Genomic DNA, 17,779 nt, shown 5'->3' with positions numbered 1-17,779 from the left:
AGAACATTGGAATATTAAATTTTCCTATTTTCATGTTGGTTTAGCACAAATGAGAATATGCGTGTTTGCGTGAGATTAAGGTTTTTATTTCCCACTTTTTTTCTCTCCATTGACTTCAATAGGGGAATATGTGAATGCGCACACAATATTCTAACTTTGGATCGGGTTACCGCTAGAGTGAAAACAGTTTACTTTCAGCTTGTAATACGAGCACAACCGGACAAACTCAAAAATCTTAATTCTAGCGCAATAGCGTTACTTTGTGCTCCACTCGTAATCTAGCCTTTTGTCTCTAACATCCACCAGTTCCATGATGTCGTCATGGAGGAGTGGAAGAGGACTCCAGTGGCAAACTGTGAAGCTCTGGTGAACTCCATGCCCAAGAGGGTTAAGGCAGTGCTGGAAAATAATGGTGGCCACACAAAATATTGACACTTTGGGCCAATTTGGATATTTCTACTTAGGGATGTACTCACTTTTGTTGCCAACGGTTTAGACATTAATGGCTGTGTGTTATTTTGAGGGGACAGCAAGTTTACACTGTTATACAAGCTGTACACTCACTACTTTACATTGTAGCAAAGTGTCATTTCTTCAGTGTTGTCACATGAAAATATATAATTAAATATTTGCAAAAATATGAGGGGTGTACTCACTTTTGTGAGATACTGTATATATATATATATATATATATATATATATATATATATATATATATGTGTGTGTGTGTACATATGTTTTTATATGTGTATATATGTATGTATGTATTTTCAAACATGCAGTATATACACATATAAACACATAAATACATATGTATACATATATAGACATATATAAGTGCATTGGAGCCCTTTGCAGTTAAGTAGATAAAATCATATTTATGCAATACTCATACTTAATAAAGGTTTTAACTATTTATTTACTGTACATATTTCACATTCAAAAGTTCTGCTCATAGCAGAATATGTTCTATGTATTTCTAAATAGATATTCACACACACACACACACACACACATATATATATATATGTATATATCTATACCTATATATCATCCATATATATATATATATATATATATATATATGTGTGTGTGTATTGTACAAAAATACCATTAGATATATGTAGAAATATTTATTGATGAATAAATAGAACAAATTCTGTTATGTGAAGAACATTGGAATATTAAATTTTCCTATTTTCATGTTGGTTTAGCACAAATGAGAATATGCGTGTTTGCGTGAGATTAAGGTTTTTTTTCCCCACTTTTTTTCTCTCCATTGACTTCAATAGGGGAATATGTGAATGCGCACACAATATTCTAACTTTTGATCGGGTTACCGCTAGAGTGAAAACAGTTTACTTTCAGCTCGTAATACGAGCACAACCGAACAAACTCAAAAATCTTAATTCTAGCGCAATAGCGTTACTTTGTGCTCCACTCGTAATCTAGCCTTTTGTCATGATGTTGGAATAAATAATTAAGAATATTCTTGAGATTGGGTGCTGTGGACTTTGTTCCAAAACATTTAAGAACACAAACTAATGTGTAATATATTTAATTTATTTTAGTGTCATTTTGGTAACAAGCAACTGCATTTTTTTACTTTCAGTGAAGAGAGGAATTTGCTTGAAGCTGCCAGCAATGGAGCTTCTGCCTCTGTGGGACTGGTTGCTAATATTGCAGCTAATCTTATTGCATTCATGGCTTTGCTGGAGTTTATCAATGCTGCATTCTCCTGGATCGGAGGGATGGTAAACTACCCCAAGCTCACACTGCAGGTGAATATTTATTCTTAATCTGTTGTACTGGCAAAATAATTCAGCATAAAATATGCATTGCTATATGAATATCATATAGTCATATAGTTCATGTTCAATGGGGATTTTTATAAGCTTATATCTTTGGAATGACAACAATTTGTCAAGAAACTACAAATCTGCATCCACAATAAACCCTACATATCTGAAGTAGATGTCACGTTTAAGCATGGATAAGTGCTTAGCATGGGCATTTTGCAAGTAATTGCAGGTAGATTGTGATGCCAAATTCCCTTAACTTAAGAGAGATGATTTCTTAAGTATTTTCAATATAGGTTAATAACAAAAAATATATATTCTGTCTCTGGGGCTGCTGTGTCAACTAGTGCAATACCTTCTGTGTTGTGTCAATCTACTGTAATTCATAGAAACATTATATAAAATCCTTGGATTGCAAAATTGAAATTGTTTTCCTATACATAACCCCATGTATTTTGGAAATGTTTGTCACAGCTGATTCTGTCATATATCTTCATGCCTGTGGCCTTTATGATGGGTGTAGAGTGGAATGAAGCAGACTTGGTAGGAGAAATGCTGGGGACAAAGATAATTCTGAATGAGTTTGTGGCTTACCAGCTGCTAGCTGAGTACAAGAAAAGACGCTTGGAGGGAATAGACGAATGGATCGATGGTAACAAGCAATGGATAACGGTATGTAGGGAACCGCCTGGGCTTAATCAGAGGGGAAGCTCTTACATTAACTTACACCAGTAATATAATAAAAGCAAAGATGTGGAGCTATTGGGCTTCTGATTTTGCTTAATTAAAATGCTGTTATGAACCCACCATAACCTTTTGAAACATTATGTAATGAAGGATTCTCAATAAGAAGGTCGAGTCTTATTTCAGTGGCCTTTGTGTGCCACAACTTAGGAGCTCTTATATTTCCTGATATCATTAATTTCAGTTTTTCTTTTTGTATTGAGTTTTTAGGTTATACATTTACCTATATTAATCTTCTTTCGAATAGTCAGAAAATGAGACATTTTTAATATGCAAAAGTAACAGCCTTTTCTGCATTTATAATGATTTTGGCAGCTACGTTTAGGATACCCATTTGTTTAATGATCTGTTTTGTGATATTGACATTTCACTTTAAGAATGCACTTTCAGGGTATTATTTATCTAGAATAATACCACAGTATGACAAGTTTTATTATTTTGTTTTTTAATGTGACACACATTTTAACATCTTATTCTTCTATAATCTAAAAATGAAATATATTTCTTATCCCTTAATATATATTGTGTTCATTTTTAATTAAAAAAATATTCTATAATTGCAGGAACGAGCTGAGATTATTACTACCTATGCTCTTTGTGGATTTGCCAATTTCAGTTCCATTGGCATCATGCTAGGAGGGTTATGTAAGTTGCTTTATGCTTGGAACACTAAAATGCCCTTTGTTGTTAGTCGTATTCTGATTGCTATATGTGTGTGTGTGTATGTATATATATATATATATATTTATTTATTTATACAGTTTTCTTTAATAGTCTTGGCATTGCCAGCTCTGCTCTTCTTTATCAGTATTATCTGATTTCAGCATCCATGGCAGTTGAACGCAAAGGTGACCTCGCCAAGGTGGTCCTCCGAGCTCTGATGACTGGAGCATGTGTCTCTTTTGTCAATGCATGCGTTGCAGGTAAGTACTTGTGTTTTGAGTTGACTTTTTGTGAGAAATAAGCTTTTGGAAATTCTACACATAAGAAAATATTGCCTAGATTACGAGTCTTGCGTTAGCCTTAAAAAGCAGCGTTGAGGGGTCCCAACGCTGCTTTTTAACACCCACTGGTATTACGAGTCTGGCAGGTACAGGTGTACCGCTCACTTTTTTTCCGCGATTTTCGCATACCGCAAATCCCCTTACGTCAATTGCGTATCCTATCTTTTTAATGGGATTTTCCTAACGCCGGTATTACCATTGCTGGAAAAAGTAAGCGGTAGACCCTCTCCTGTCCAGACTCCTACCGCATTTAAAAGTCAGTAGTTAAGAGTTTTATGGGCTAACGCGTAACATAAAACTCTTAACTAAAGTGCTACAAAGTACACTAACACCCATAAACTACCTATTAACCCCTAAACCGAGCCCCCCCCCCCACATCGCAAACACAAATAAAATATTTAACCCCTAATCTGCCGACCGGACATCGCCGCCACTGTAATAAAAATATTAACCCCTAAACCGCCGCACTCCCGCCTCGCAAACACTAGTTACATTTTATTAACCCCTAATCTGCTGTCCCTAACATCGCCAACACCTACCTACATTTATTAACCCCTAATCTGCCGCCCCCAATGTCGCCGCTACTATATTAAATTTATTAACCCCTAAACCTAAGTCTAAACCTAAGTCTAACCCCCCCTAACTTAAATATAATTTAAATAAAACGAAATAAAATTACTACAATTAAATAAATTAATCCTATTTAAAACTAAATACTTACCTGTAAAATAAACCCTAAGCTAGCTACAATATAACTAATAGTTACATTGTAGCCATCTTAGGATTTATATTTATTTTACAGACAACTTTGTATTTATTTTAACTAGGTAGAATAGTTATTAAATAGTTATTAACTATTTAATAGCTACCTAGTTAAAATAAGTACAAATGTACCTGTGAAATAAATCCTAACCTAAATTACAATTACACCTAACACTACACTATCATTAAATTAATTACATAAACTAACTGCAATTAACTACAATTAAAATAAATAAACTAAAGTACAAAAGAAAAAAAACACTAAATTCCAGAAAATAAAAAAATAATTAATTTTTTTTAAAGCTAATTACACCTACTCTAATCCCCCTAATAAAATAAAAAAGCCCCCCAAAATAATAAAATTCCCTACCCTATACTAAATTACAAATAGCCCTTAAAAGGGCCTTTTGCGGGGCATTGCCCCAAAGTAATCAGCTCTTTTACCTTTAAAAAAAAATACAATACCCCCCCAACATTAAAACCCACCACCCACACACCCAACCCTACTCGAAAACCCACCCAATCCCCCCTTAATAAAACCTAACACTACCCCCTTGAAGATCACCCTACCTTGAGACGTCTTCACCCAGCCGGGCACAAGTGGACCTCCAGAGGGGCAGAAGTCTTCATCCGATCCGGCCAGAAGAGGACATCCAGACCGGCAGAAGTCTTCATCCAGGCGGCATCTTCTTCCAACCGGAGCGGAGCAGGTCCATCTTGAAGACATCCGACGCGGAGCATCCTCTTCCATCCGATGGCGACTGAAGAATGAAGGTTCCTTTAAGTGACATCATCCAAGATGGCGTCCCTTCAATTCCGATTGGCTGATAGAATCCAATCAGCCAATTGGAATTAAGGTAGGAAATATCCTATTGGCTGATGCAATCAGCCAATAGAATTGAGCTTGCATTCTATTGGCTGATTGGAACAGCCAATAGAATGCGAGCTCAATCCAATTGGCTGATTGGATCAGCCAATAGGATTTTTCCTACCTTAATTCCGATTGGTTGATAGGATTCTATCAGCCAATCGGAATTGAAGGGACACTATCTTGGATGACGTCACTTAAAGGAACCTTCATTCTTCAGTCGCCGTCGGATGGAAGAGGATGCTCCGCATTGGATGTCTTCAAGATGGACCCGCTCCGGATGGAAGAAGATAGAAGATGCCGCCTGGATGAAGACTTCTGCCGGTCTGGATGTCCTCTTCTGGCCGGATTGGATGAAGACTTCTGCCCCTCTGGAGGTCCACTTGTGCCCGGCTGGGTGAAGACGTCTCAAGGTGGGGTGATCTTCAAGGGGGTAGTGTTAGGTTTTATTAAGGGGGGATTGGGTGGGTTTTAGAGTAGGGTTGGGTGTGTGGGTGGTGGGTTTTAATGTTGGGGGGTATTGTATTATTTTAACAGGTAAAAGAGCTGATTACTTTGGGGCAATGCCCCGCAAAAGGCCCTTTTAAGGGCTATTTGTAATTTAGTATAGGGTAGGGCTTTTTATTATTTTGGAGGGCTTTTTTATTTTATTAGGGGGATTAGAGTAGGTGTAATTAGCTTTAAAAAATTGTAATTATTTTTTTATTTTCTGTAATTTAGTGTTTTTTTTTTTTGGTACTTTAATTTATTTATTTAATTGTAGTTAATTGTAGTTAGTTTATGTAATTAATTTAATGATAGTGTAGTGTTAGGTGTAATTGTAATTTAGGTTAGGATTTATTTTACAGGTAAATTTGTACTTATTTTAACTAGGTAGCTATTAAATAGTTAATAACTATTTAATAACTATTCTACCTAGTTAAAATAAATACAAAGTTGCCTGTAAAATAAATATAAATCCTAAGATGGCTACAATGTAACTATTAGTTATATTGTAGCTAGCTTAGGGTTTATTTTACAGGTAAGTATTTAGTTTTAAATAGGAATAATTTAGTTAATTATAGTAAATTTATTTTGATTTATTTAAATTATATTTAAGTTAGGGGGGTGTTAGGGTTAGGGTTAGACTTAGGTTTAGGGGTTAATAAATTTATTATAGTGGCGGCGACGTTGGCGGCGGAAGATTAGTGGTTAATAAATTTAATATAGTTGCGGCAACGTTGGGCGGGGCAGATTAGGGGTTGATAAATAAAATGTAGGGTTCGGCGATGTTGGGGGCATCAGATTAGGGGTTCCTAAGTATAATGTATGTGGCGGCGGTGTCCGGAGCGGCAGATTAGGGGTTAATAATATAATGTAGGTGGCGACGATGTCGGGGGTGGCAGATTAGGGGTTAATAAGTGTAAGATTGGGGGAGTGTAGACTCGGGGTTCATGTTAGGGTGTTAGGTGTAGACATAACTTTTATTTCCCCATAGGAAACAATGGGGCTGCGTTAGGAGCTGAACGCTGCTTTTTTGCAGGTGTTATTTTTTTTTTTCAGCCAGCTCAGCCCCATTGTTTCCTATGGGGAAATCGTGCACAAGCACGTTCAGCCAGCTCACCACTGACTTAAGCAACGCTGGTATTGAGGTGAGATGTGGAGCTATATTTTGCTCAACGCTCACTTTTCTGAGGCTAACGCCGGCTTGCAGAAGACTCGTAATACCAGCGTTGTCTTAAGTGAGCGGTGAGAAAAAAGGCTCGTTAGCACCACACACCATTACCGACAAAAACTCGTAATCTAGCCGTATGTAAGGTACAGTCATTATTGTTATAGCTTGTGAAGATGTTTCAACTCCCTGCTGAATGATGAGATGATGGTAAAATAAATATTGAGGGGAAAGAGCGCAACCAGGTTTCATATGTTTTTATTGTTTCCTGTTCAATTCGATACAAAGAAAATGATTTACTTTGCACAATGAGGTATTCCATTAAATAATATTTTTTTGTTGCCATTAAAAATACAAACAAGCAACGCAAAGACACATTCACAAAGCACCTATATTCATGGACAGGTGATTCCTACTATTAAAATCAATAGTGCATGTTATACTTACTAGTGTTTTGAGTGACTTAGTTAATGGTTATGTTTTCTTTATTCAGTCTTTAATCATTCAGAGGGGGTTGATGAATTTATCCACCAATCAGCAAGGACAACCCAGGTTGTTCACCAAAAATGGGCCAGCATCTAAACTTACATTCTTGCATTTCAAATAAAGATACCAAGAGAATGAAGAAAATTTGATGATAGGAGTAATTTAGAAAGTTGATTAAAATGTCATGCTCTATCTGAATCACGAAAGAAAAAAATTGTGTTCAGTTTCCATTTAAGTGAACCCTTATGTATTAGTTAATGTTCTATGGTGATAATGGCCTAATTTAATGCACCTAATGATTAATAAGCTTTGTTTTTTGTCACTCTTCAGCATACTTCGTACCACTTAAATAAAACTATAAAACTTAGACATTGGTACATTGCCGTAGACTGGACACAGACATGATTTTTTTGGTTATCCCTATATGTAAAATCCAAGAACCAGAGCAGTAATTAACACCATTGCTCACTATAGATTATTTAACAGACAAACCATTTAATCAAAAACACTCATGAAATTCTATGAGATCTCTTTTTATGTCATAACCTGACAGACACATGTAGATCACAGCACACTATGGGGCATATTTATTCTATGAGATCTCTTTTTATGTCATAACCTGACAGACACATGTAGATCACAGCACACTATGGGGCATATTTATTCTATGAGATCTCTTTTTATGTCATAACCTGACAGACACATGTAGATCACAGCACACTATGGGGCATATTTATTCTATGGGATCTCTTTTTATGTCATAACCTGACAGACACAAGTAGATCACAGCACACTATGGGGCATATTTATTCTATGAGATCTCTTTTTATGTCATAACCTGACAGACACATGTAGATCACAGCACACTATGGGGCATATTTATTCTATGAGATCTCTTTTTATGCCATAACCTGACAGACACATGTAGATCACAGCACACTATGGGGCATATTTATTCTATGAGATCTCTTTTTATGCCATAACCTGACAGACACATGTAGATCACAACACACTATGGGGCATATTTATTCTATGAGATCTCTTTTTATGTCATAACCTGACAGACACATGTAGATCACAGCACACTATGGGGCATATTTATTCTATGAGATCTCTTTTTATGTCATAACCTGACAGACACATGTAGATCACAGCACACTATGGGGCATATTTATTCTATGAGATCTCTTTTTATGTCATAACCTGACAGACACATGTAGATCACAGCACACTATGGGGCATATTTATTCTATGAGATCTCTTTTTATGTCATAACCTGACAGACACATGTAGATCACAGCACACTATGGGGCATATTTATTCTATGAGATCTCTTTTTATGTCATAACCTGACAGACACATGTAGATCACAGCACACTATGGGGCATATTTATCAAGCTCTGTATGGAGCTTGAGGCCCCTTTTCTAAAGACCACTGCTCCATAACTTGTCCGCCTTGTCTGAGGCCGTGGACAGAAATGAACCCGATCGAATATGATCGGGTTGATTGACACCCCCTGCTAACGGCCGATTGACTGCGAATCTGCAGGTAGTGGTATTGCACCAGCAGTTCATAAGAACTGCTGGTGCAATGATGAATGCGATGTGTAGCGATGTGCAGCGGACACGATACGCTACTTCATATCATGTCTGCTCGCACTTTGATACATATGCCCCAATATCAAAAGGTTATAGTTATTTCCAATAGAACATAAATCCTATGTGATTGTTTACAAACTGCATATTCCCTTGTCACGCTCCTTAGCCTTCTCCATAGGACAACTAGTGTCTGCGGCTTTTCCTGCCTTCATCATCTCACGTAATCTCAATAATATGCTGGAAGCAAATTGTGATACCAACAAATTCAGTAGCAATATAATTAACAAATTGCAGTGGTTCATATACAGTATGTGGGAGCTTTATGCTTTCTAGTGTTTGCTTAGCCAGGCTATGTCTGATATCTCTGATTTATGCCCAAAACATTTGTGTCTTCATGGGTGCTGGATGAAATAGCTACCTTTTTTTACAGGAATAGGCTTCTTAATGAAATGATTACTTTGAAAGCAGGTGTAGCATGCACAAGCTCATATATGAAGAAAAAATAGCTTCAATCAATTGCTTACGGATGATGACCAGGTGTCACCAAAGGAACAAGTATTATAAATGTTGATTCCACACATACAGTAGTTCTAGCAATATTTTTTGCAGCACATAAAATAGGTCTTGAATAGCTCTTTGTCACTGCTCTATTCGCGAGGCAAATAATAAAGTCTATGATCAGTGCATTAAAAATGCCATATACAGCCTTGAGCATAAAGATAAACACTTTCTTTCCCCTCAAAGGGGTGTTATGTGTTGCACTCAAGTGCAGCACATAATAGTGCTAAAAAAGTTATTGCTACTGGAGAGCTGAAGTAAAGTGTTTGGTTTCAAAATACCCATATCACTGCAAAACTTACAGCCCTGGGTACTCACCAGCGCTTATAGACAGCTCACAGCAACTCAGACAGTTAGCCCCAGACCAGTCTAAATGCAAAGCCCATAGAGAGAATTACAAAACCAAAGTATTAACACAACAAATAGAAAGTCTGGCACTCTCTTGCAAGCACACAGCTAGATTAAAAGCAAAATGGAAGATTTAGTTACAGCATTTGGCCAAATGGTTTAAGCTCTGGACCATGTCATGGTCCCTTCCTCTCTGGGTCCCTAACCTACAGCCTTACCATGTATGTTTCACTCAAACAAAGTGAGATACAAACAAGGGTGACACAGCCTTTTGTAAGTTCCCTAGGCACATGCAAAACATAGAAATGGACTGCACTCTCATAATGGATCAGGTACACATCGCATGTCACTGCAAAACTCGCAGCCCTGGGTACTTGCTATCCGACCTCCAGGTGTCAGTGTGCCCAAGGCTTTCTCTTGAGTGTTAACTTTTTTTTTTATAAATATTTTTATTTAGTTTTCTATACAAACTTTAGATATAACAGTTTACAGATAAAGTTTTCAGTATCAAGCAATAATACAAAATTTAAATATATCAGTTTACAGGTATACATGACCGTGTTTGTTGATACATACAATAGTTATTAATCTGAACAGATAGATAATGCTCATTCATATATGCATATATAACCGTGTTGTTGATGAATACAATAGTTATTAGGCTGAACAGGTATATAGTGCTTATTCATATGTGCATAGTCAAAAGGGTGGTGATAGTTTGATTGCCATATTTGGTAGTACAAGCATCTACCTTCGGGGATGGTATCTTTGATATTCGGGGGGGGAGAAGAAAAAATAAATAAAAAGGTTGAGAGCGGTAAGAGGGAGGGAGGTGGGAGGTGGGTTGAAATGGGGTAGAAGAGCTAGGGTAGAGCATTGTGTGTGGTGTCATCTAGCAGAACTAGGGTTTTTATTTGAGCCTTAAGGTTGAATTTTCTTATGGATCCAGGTATCCCAAATGGACCAATACGTTTCCATACAGTCTATTAAATTGCAGAAATAATTTTCCTTTGTGGCCATGTAGTCTACTGTTTTGCTTATTTCTGCCAACTGAGGGGGATCTGGTCTTTTCCAAGCTTGGGCAATGCATGATTTAGCTGCTGTTAGAATAAAAATAATCAGTCTCTTTGACATGACTGGGATGTCATCCTCCAGAATATGTAGAAGAGCATTCGAAGGTCGTCAGGTGAAGGGAGTCTAGCAATGATTTGATTTTGTTCCATAGCAGGACCAGTTTCGGGCAAGCCTACCATATATGTAAATCTGTTCCTAGAGATCCACTAGCCCGCCAACAAGCAGGTGAAGTTGTTGGGTTGAGTGTTAACATTTTACTTTCCACTTGTTATATGGAAGTAAAAATAGGAGAATCATGGATTGCACTCTATACTATATTTATGCTCCACCTGTCATGTAGGCCTATGAATATTAAGCACTTTATTAAAGAATGAGGAAGCAATTTTAGTACAATTTAGAGTTTTGTGAATCATTCATATTTTTATGGTAATTTTTTTTTTTTTTTTTAATATGAAAATATAGTGCTGCAAAACAAAAATGTATAACAAAGTCATTTGTTTTTACTTAGGAATCTTATATAATCCTCTTGAATTAGTGGATTGCGTAAATTTTTTAAACACAACAGAAGCTTTTAACACCACAAGTTATTATCTTTATTCCTGCTGCAACGATCTTTCTGCAAAGTAAGTGATTGTCATAGTTTAATGTAGGTAATGCCTGTAATATTATACACATACACCTTTAATGCCATTAAAATGAATGACTGATATCCATGTATTATAAATAGCATATATAGAAAGTGCAGTGATTTCACCCACTTATTTATAGTAACACACAAAATTCAGGTATTCATCTACCTTACCAGTAAAACAGTGGTTAGCTTTAACTGCCATATTGCTAGAAACACACACAATGGGTCCGATTTATAATTTGTCTGGTGGACATGATCTGCTGTAGGGATCATGTCCGCCAGACATCGATAAATACAGACAGCTTACGCTGTCAGCATTTACCATTGCCCAAGCAGTTCTGGTGAACTGCTTGGGCAATGCCGCCCCCTGCAGATTCGCGGCCAATCAGCCACTAGCAGGGGGTGTCAATCAACCCGATCGTATGCGATCGGGCAGATTGATGTCCGCCGCCTCTTAAGACCACTGCTTCTTAACTCCTGTTTCCAGCGAGCCTGAAGGCTCGCGCGGAAACAGGGGTATTTGGCCCCATTCGGGCCATGATAAATCGGCCAAAATGCATGAATTTGACGTTATTATTATTAGTAACATGCAGAGCAAAAATGTAACCCTTCTATTGCCAATAACACACAGAGCAGTTGTTAACCCCTATTGCCAGTAACACAAATAACAGGTATACCCCAAATTAAGTGCAGTTAGATAGTTTTCTTATTGCTAATAACAATAACTGTTAATGTTTACCCAGTTACACATCTAGCACAAGAGTTTATTTACCTCTATCTAGTCAACACATGTCTGAAAAGCATGCATCAGGGCTGCATGATAACACTAGGGAGAAGCTTTGTTGGATTAGCACACACTGCCAAAGTCTGGCACCTTCAAAATCTTCTGCATTGTGTGTATAGGTATAAATGCAAATATAATAGTGTCTGGTAAAGGATATTGGCTTGAAATTATAAGAAAATATTGATATATTTCTTGATTATATAAACTTTATCTATTTGCATGTCTGGTCTAACCAAAAAAAATACTCTTAACCTTGTACCTAAAAGTATTAATATTACATATACTTTAAAATCCACAAGAACGGCTGTATCCTTAACAGAAAATTAAATAAAAAACTTTAATACATAAAAATAGCTTTTTAGCAGTACTGTTGTTATAGATAATAATCCCACATTTGACATTTTATTATAATTAATGTTTTTTTGTTGTTTTTGCTTTTTTAATACAGCTCTTTAAACGTGAATGGAAATCTGTCTTTTGTTGGTATATGGGAAAACGAGCCATATTCTGCTGCATTTCTAACAGGCTGCTGTGGTTATTATAATAGAACAGTGTGCGACCCATTTTAACCAATGATCACCTATGTGTATCAAATCTATAATATCTTCATACACTGGACTGGCAGACATATTCAGAAAATTTAGGGCAAGTATGAACATATGTCTACTGTGGTTGGCAAGAAGTCAGCTTTACTAAAAATGTATTCAAGAAACCCATCTTACAACAACTTGCCATGGATTCCACAATGGTCTTCTTTATATTTTGACATAAAATCTACAATTCCTTCAGAACGCTTCGTTTTTTGGAGACAATCAACGAATTTCAGTGAATGAGTTGACCTATTTTTTATCATTCAGGTTAAAATATCATAAATTTCTTCATCACATCTTGATGTCTTTGCTGATGTTTGAAGAATACTTTCTGAAAACATTTCTTTTTTTTATGTGAATATAGTCATTGATAGGAGATGTGTCAAAATTGTCTTGAATTGTTTCCTGTACATTTCAATAAGACCTGGTCTTTTTACTATGTATATGCAGCTACCTTTATAAATAGATATACATGTATTGCACTTTATGGACTCCCTGTGTGGAAGAATCATCTAAAGACTGCTCTAAATTCCAACATTATACCATGAAACCCAAGGACCACTGGAACAATGAGTGCTTCTTAGAGTTGAGTAAAAGCCTCTGATCATGGATTTGAAGTTTTCTCCATCTAACTCTGTTTACTAAAAAGTCAATGATGTAAATATACAGTACATCTTGTACAAAAATCTATCACAGTGTAACAGATTGAGAAGATGTTTATATTCATTGCATTTAATGAACAGTCCAGTGCCCAAAAACTCTCTAATGTCCACATTTTCTTAATGAGCTGATTTGGAGAGCTACCTCACATTTGACTGATTTTGCTCCATAGGACAATGTAGGAATTTGGGATTTTTTTTTCTCCAACAGAAGAGTTTCTAGTGAATTAATTATGGTAAAGCATTATTAACCCCCCCCCCCCAGAATTTTCCTAACACAAAATAAAATATAAATTATTGCCATAAATGTCTTGTTATATAAATGATATCACATACACACACACATACAGTATGGATGGAGCTTTATGACAGACAGTACTAGGAAATAAAAATTAAACACAAAAAAAGTTAAGAGAAACAGACATGATGCAGGAAGTTAACAACAATTAGATATACACATTATTGACATAAATTAGTGTTAAAGAGTGAAAAATTTAAATTTGGAAATGAGTAACTAGTGCCTGGGAAAGTGTACCTGCTGCATTATAAATAGACCCCCTAATTGGGTCCTAAAGAGAAAAACAATACAAGGAATTATATAGGAGCGCCAAAGGCTAAAGGTATACTACAGGTTAATATTGACAACACTACTAGTTTAGGGTGTGTTATAGTATCTAGATAAATTCAAGTGATTGGCAGAGGTTCAAGGGTAGTTGTATTTTATTCACTTCTACAAAGCATAAAAAACATCAAGCGATATTAAAACCAGTTAAACCAAAAATATATTTGCCCTATCTGAAAAGTCTAGGGATCAAAATAAAATAAAATAAAATCTGATCAGATTTTAAAAAATCAAACACATATGCAGATATTTATACCATCATTGTGATGATATTAACAACAACAATGTTAATCATACAATCTTGAAAATAAAGAATAAGTATATTATATATGAGAGATAACCTAATAGTGGATTAATAGTGAAGCTTTCAATTCCAATTCAAAAACACAAATGAATATGAATATAAAAAATGCAAATATATGTGAATGTATAAAAAAAAGGAAGTGGAAAAATCTCAAGTGACTCCAAAATAATACTGGAAAAAATGTGAGTGAAAAAATGTGAATATTGATGAATAAAAAATTAAAAAGTACAAATGTAGGCTAAGGTTGCACTTAACTCAGTAGTAGATCTAATACCGGTATGATCATAAAAATGTGTGTCAAAAAAATATATATAAAAGTCAAGTTAGTGTGTCACAATACTAGTGATACGGTTCAATCGTTAGTGACAGTATATTGTCTAACCCAAACAAATATCAACAAATTTGTTTCCTTATATATAAATAAGGTGCAATAAATGGTGACAGAGAATTGTCTAACCTAAACAAATAAGGTTTAATAGAATTCCTTGTACGCAGGAATAATTATGATCATAGACACTAGATTATAAAAACTTGACAAAGATATCTATAAAATTGATCATAATATCCATATATAGAATCGATCTCACAATCAATAATAAAACAATCAATAATAAAACAATAAATTCCCTTCTAGAGGGTGTGAACGTTATAAATTCAAGCAATCAATTAGTTATAATAAAGTCCCCCAAAGAACTTGGTAGAATGTAAGTTCTATATAATCCGATGTAGATCCGATGAATCTCTAGGATCCTTAGGAATGAATAAAATGAATCCTGAATTCCCATCTTGATAAACAATCCTGTAGGGAAAAAACAAAAAGTGCACTAAACACAAAGGCCTATTGGATATGGTCTATTGGTATATAGACTTACCCCAAAGTGCCGCTGTCCAAAGAGTATATGAGCCTCACAAATCTTTTTTTGAATCGTCTACGCGTTTCAGCCCTGAATAGGGCCTTTTTCAAGACATACCCTTTTTCAAGGTATGATTTTTCCAATTCCTTTTTTTTATATATTCACATATATTTGCATTTTTTATATTCATATTCATTTGTGTTTTTGAATTGGAATGGAAAGCTTCACTATTAATCCACTATTAGGTTATCTCTCATATATAATATACTTATTCTTTATTTTCAAGATTGTATGATTAACATTGTTGTTGTTAATATCATCACGATGATGGTATAAATATTTGCATATTTGTTTGATTTTTTAAAATCTGATCAGATTTTATTTTATTTTATTTTGATCCCTAGACTTTTCAGATAGGGCAAATATATTTTTGGTTTAACTGGTTTTAATATCGCTTGATGTTTTTTATGCTTTGTATAAGTGAATAAAATACAACTACCCTTGAACCTCTACCAATCACTTGAATTTATCTAGATACTATAACACACCCTAAACTAGTAGTGTTGTCAATATTAAACTATAGTATACCTTTAGCCTTTGGCGCTCCTATATAATTTCTTGTACTTAAAGGGACATTATACACTCATTTTTACTTTGCATAAATGTTTTGTAGATGATCTATTTATATAGCCCATAAAGTTGTTTGTTTTTTTAAATGGATAGTTTTGCTTATTTTTAAATATCATTGCTCTGATTTTCAGACTCCTAACCAAGCCCCAAAGTTTTATCAGAATACCGTCAGCTACCTTCTCAAGCTTGCTCCTGTTTGTGTAAAGGGTCTTTTCATATGCAAAAGAAGGGGCAGGGGGGAGTGTCTTATTTCCCACTTGCAGTGGGCTTTCCAGCTACCTTTTCAACAAAGCTAAACTGAGCGCTTCTAAGTAAGTTTTTAAACAGTTTTATACTGGATTTTTATATCAGTATCTGTGCATCTTATTCTTTATAGTAGTGTCTATTACATGCAGTTATATGAAAATGAGTGTATACTGTCCCTTTAAAGAGTGAAAAAGTATACAAATACAAAAAAAATATAATATATTTCAACATAATACACTCTTTAAAGGGTGTTGCCTCATATAGGACCAGATTACAATTGGATCGCTAAATTTCGCTTTCATGAAAGTGATATTAGTGCCCCACTGTGTAATACCAGCACATGATAATGTACGCTGGTATTACAAGTGGCCGGCAATGCGAACGCAAGCGTGCTGGGAAGCATTGCGCTCACGAGAGAACGCTTTCATAGGCTCCAATGGGAGCCTCGTTCTAATGCCGTCAGAGATGGCATCAGAACCTAAGCACAGTGAAGGGGGTAAGTAGCGCACCGATGGCAGCAAATTTAAATATATATGTAGATGATTATATACATATATATTTATGTGTTAATATGTGTATATGTAAATATTAACACAAATATATATATATATATATATATATATATATATATATATATATATGTATATAAGTATATACATATATATTTACTGGGAACACACAGTTTCCATAGACCGCAATGTTAGGACACTTTTCAGTGCCATTTTTTTTCTAACACCCCACTCTCGCCAACTTTGGTAACAAAATACTGCCTAGTGCAGCAATTTTATTAAAAAATAAAGATGCTGCTAATTTTATTTTTTTAATAAAATACACTACACTGTATTTGGGGCACATTTATAAAATGAACCAGAGATCTGATCTCTGGTTAATTTTATAAGCGCTAATTGCTACCCGAGGTCGCGGTAGTAATAACCAGCCACTTGTAATAGCTGATTAATTATTGCGTGCCCACAAAAGTGGCAAATTTGACCATTTGAGGATGTGCAATAATTTAGTTCTCCACTTGTAATCTAGCACATCATTTCTTCTGATCTTGTATAGTCCACGGAAAGGAAACAAAAATATATGATAGCAACACAAGATACTATAACAAAATCCTGTAGCTTGGAGTAGTTTGTCACATGGATTGTAGTTGCAGCAATGAGTCAGGCAGTTCAATAATTATTTGGTTAGGATGAAAAACAGAGGAGAGATGGTAAGCCTCTCTGAATAAAGTGTGTTTTCAAGGAGTGTCTGAAGCTATACAAGGTTGGAGATAGTCTTATGGAGCTGGTTAAGAGTTCCAAAGAACAGAAGCAGCACGTGAGAAGAATTGGAGGCGGGAGTGGGACATAGAGATAATAGGAGTGGAGAGACGTAGGTCAGAGGTTGATCTTAGTGGGCGGGTTGGGTAATATTTGGAGATGAGAGAGGAAATATAGCTGGGAGTGAGGCTGTTGAGAGGTTTGTAAGTTAGGGCTAATACTTTTTAATTATATTCTGGCGTGTATAGGGAGCCATTGTAGGGATTGGCAGAGCGGAACAGCTGATGTAGATCCGCAATTT

At 35.6% G+C, this 17,779-nt stretch overlaps 1 protein-coding gene across 1 annotated transcript in view; it reads left to right on the top strand.

Annotated features, from left to right (window-relative positions):
* LOC128664475 (sodium/nucleoside cotransporter 1-like) overlaps nucleotides 1-13,128 on the top strand; it is a 108,046-nt gene extending 94,918 nt beyond the window's left edge. Inside the window, exons 13-18 of the mRNA XM_053719300.1 lie at nucleotides 1,613-1,781; nucleotides 2,274-2,471; nucleotides 3,107-3,188; nucleotides 3,368-3,466; nucleotides 11,402-11,516; nucleotides 12,757-13,128. Of these exons, the coding sequence (XP_053575275.1) occupies nucleotides 1,613-1,781; nucleotides 2,274-2,471; nucleotides 3,107-3,188; nucleotides 3,368-3,466; nucleotides 11,402-11,516; nucleotides 12,757-12,877 (784 nt within the window). The 3' untranslated portion in view covers nucleotides 12,878-13,128. The remainder of the gene's footprint in view (nucleotides 1-1,612; nucleotides 1,782-2,273; nucleotides 2,472-3,106; nucleotides 3,189-3,367; nucleotides 3,467-11,401; nucleotides 11,517-12,756) is intronic.
* The last annotated feature ends 4,651 nt before the right edge of the window (nucleotides 13,129-17,779 follow it).

This window comes from Bombina bombina, chromosome 6, assembly GCF_027579735.1.
Source record: "Bombina bombina isolate aBomBom1 chromosome 6, aBomBom1.pri, whole genome shotgun sequence".
Taxonomy (NCBI): domain Eukaryota; kingdom Metazoa; phylum Chordata; class Amphibia; order Anura; family Bombinatoridae; genus Bombina; species Bombina bombina.
Note: the sequence above shows the minus strand (reverse complement) of the source record. Positions and strands in the feature narration are given on the sequence as shown.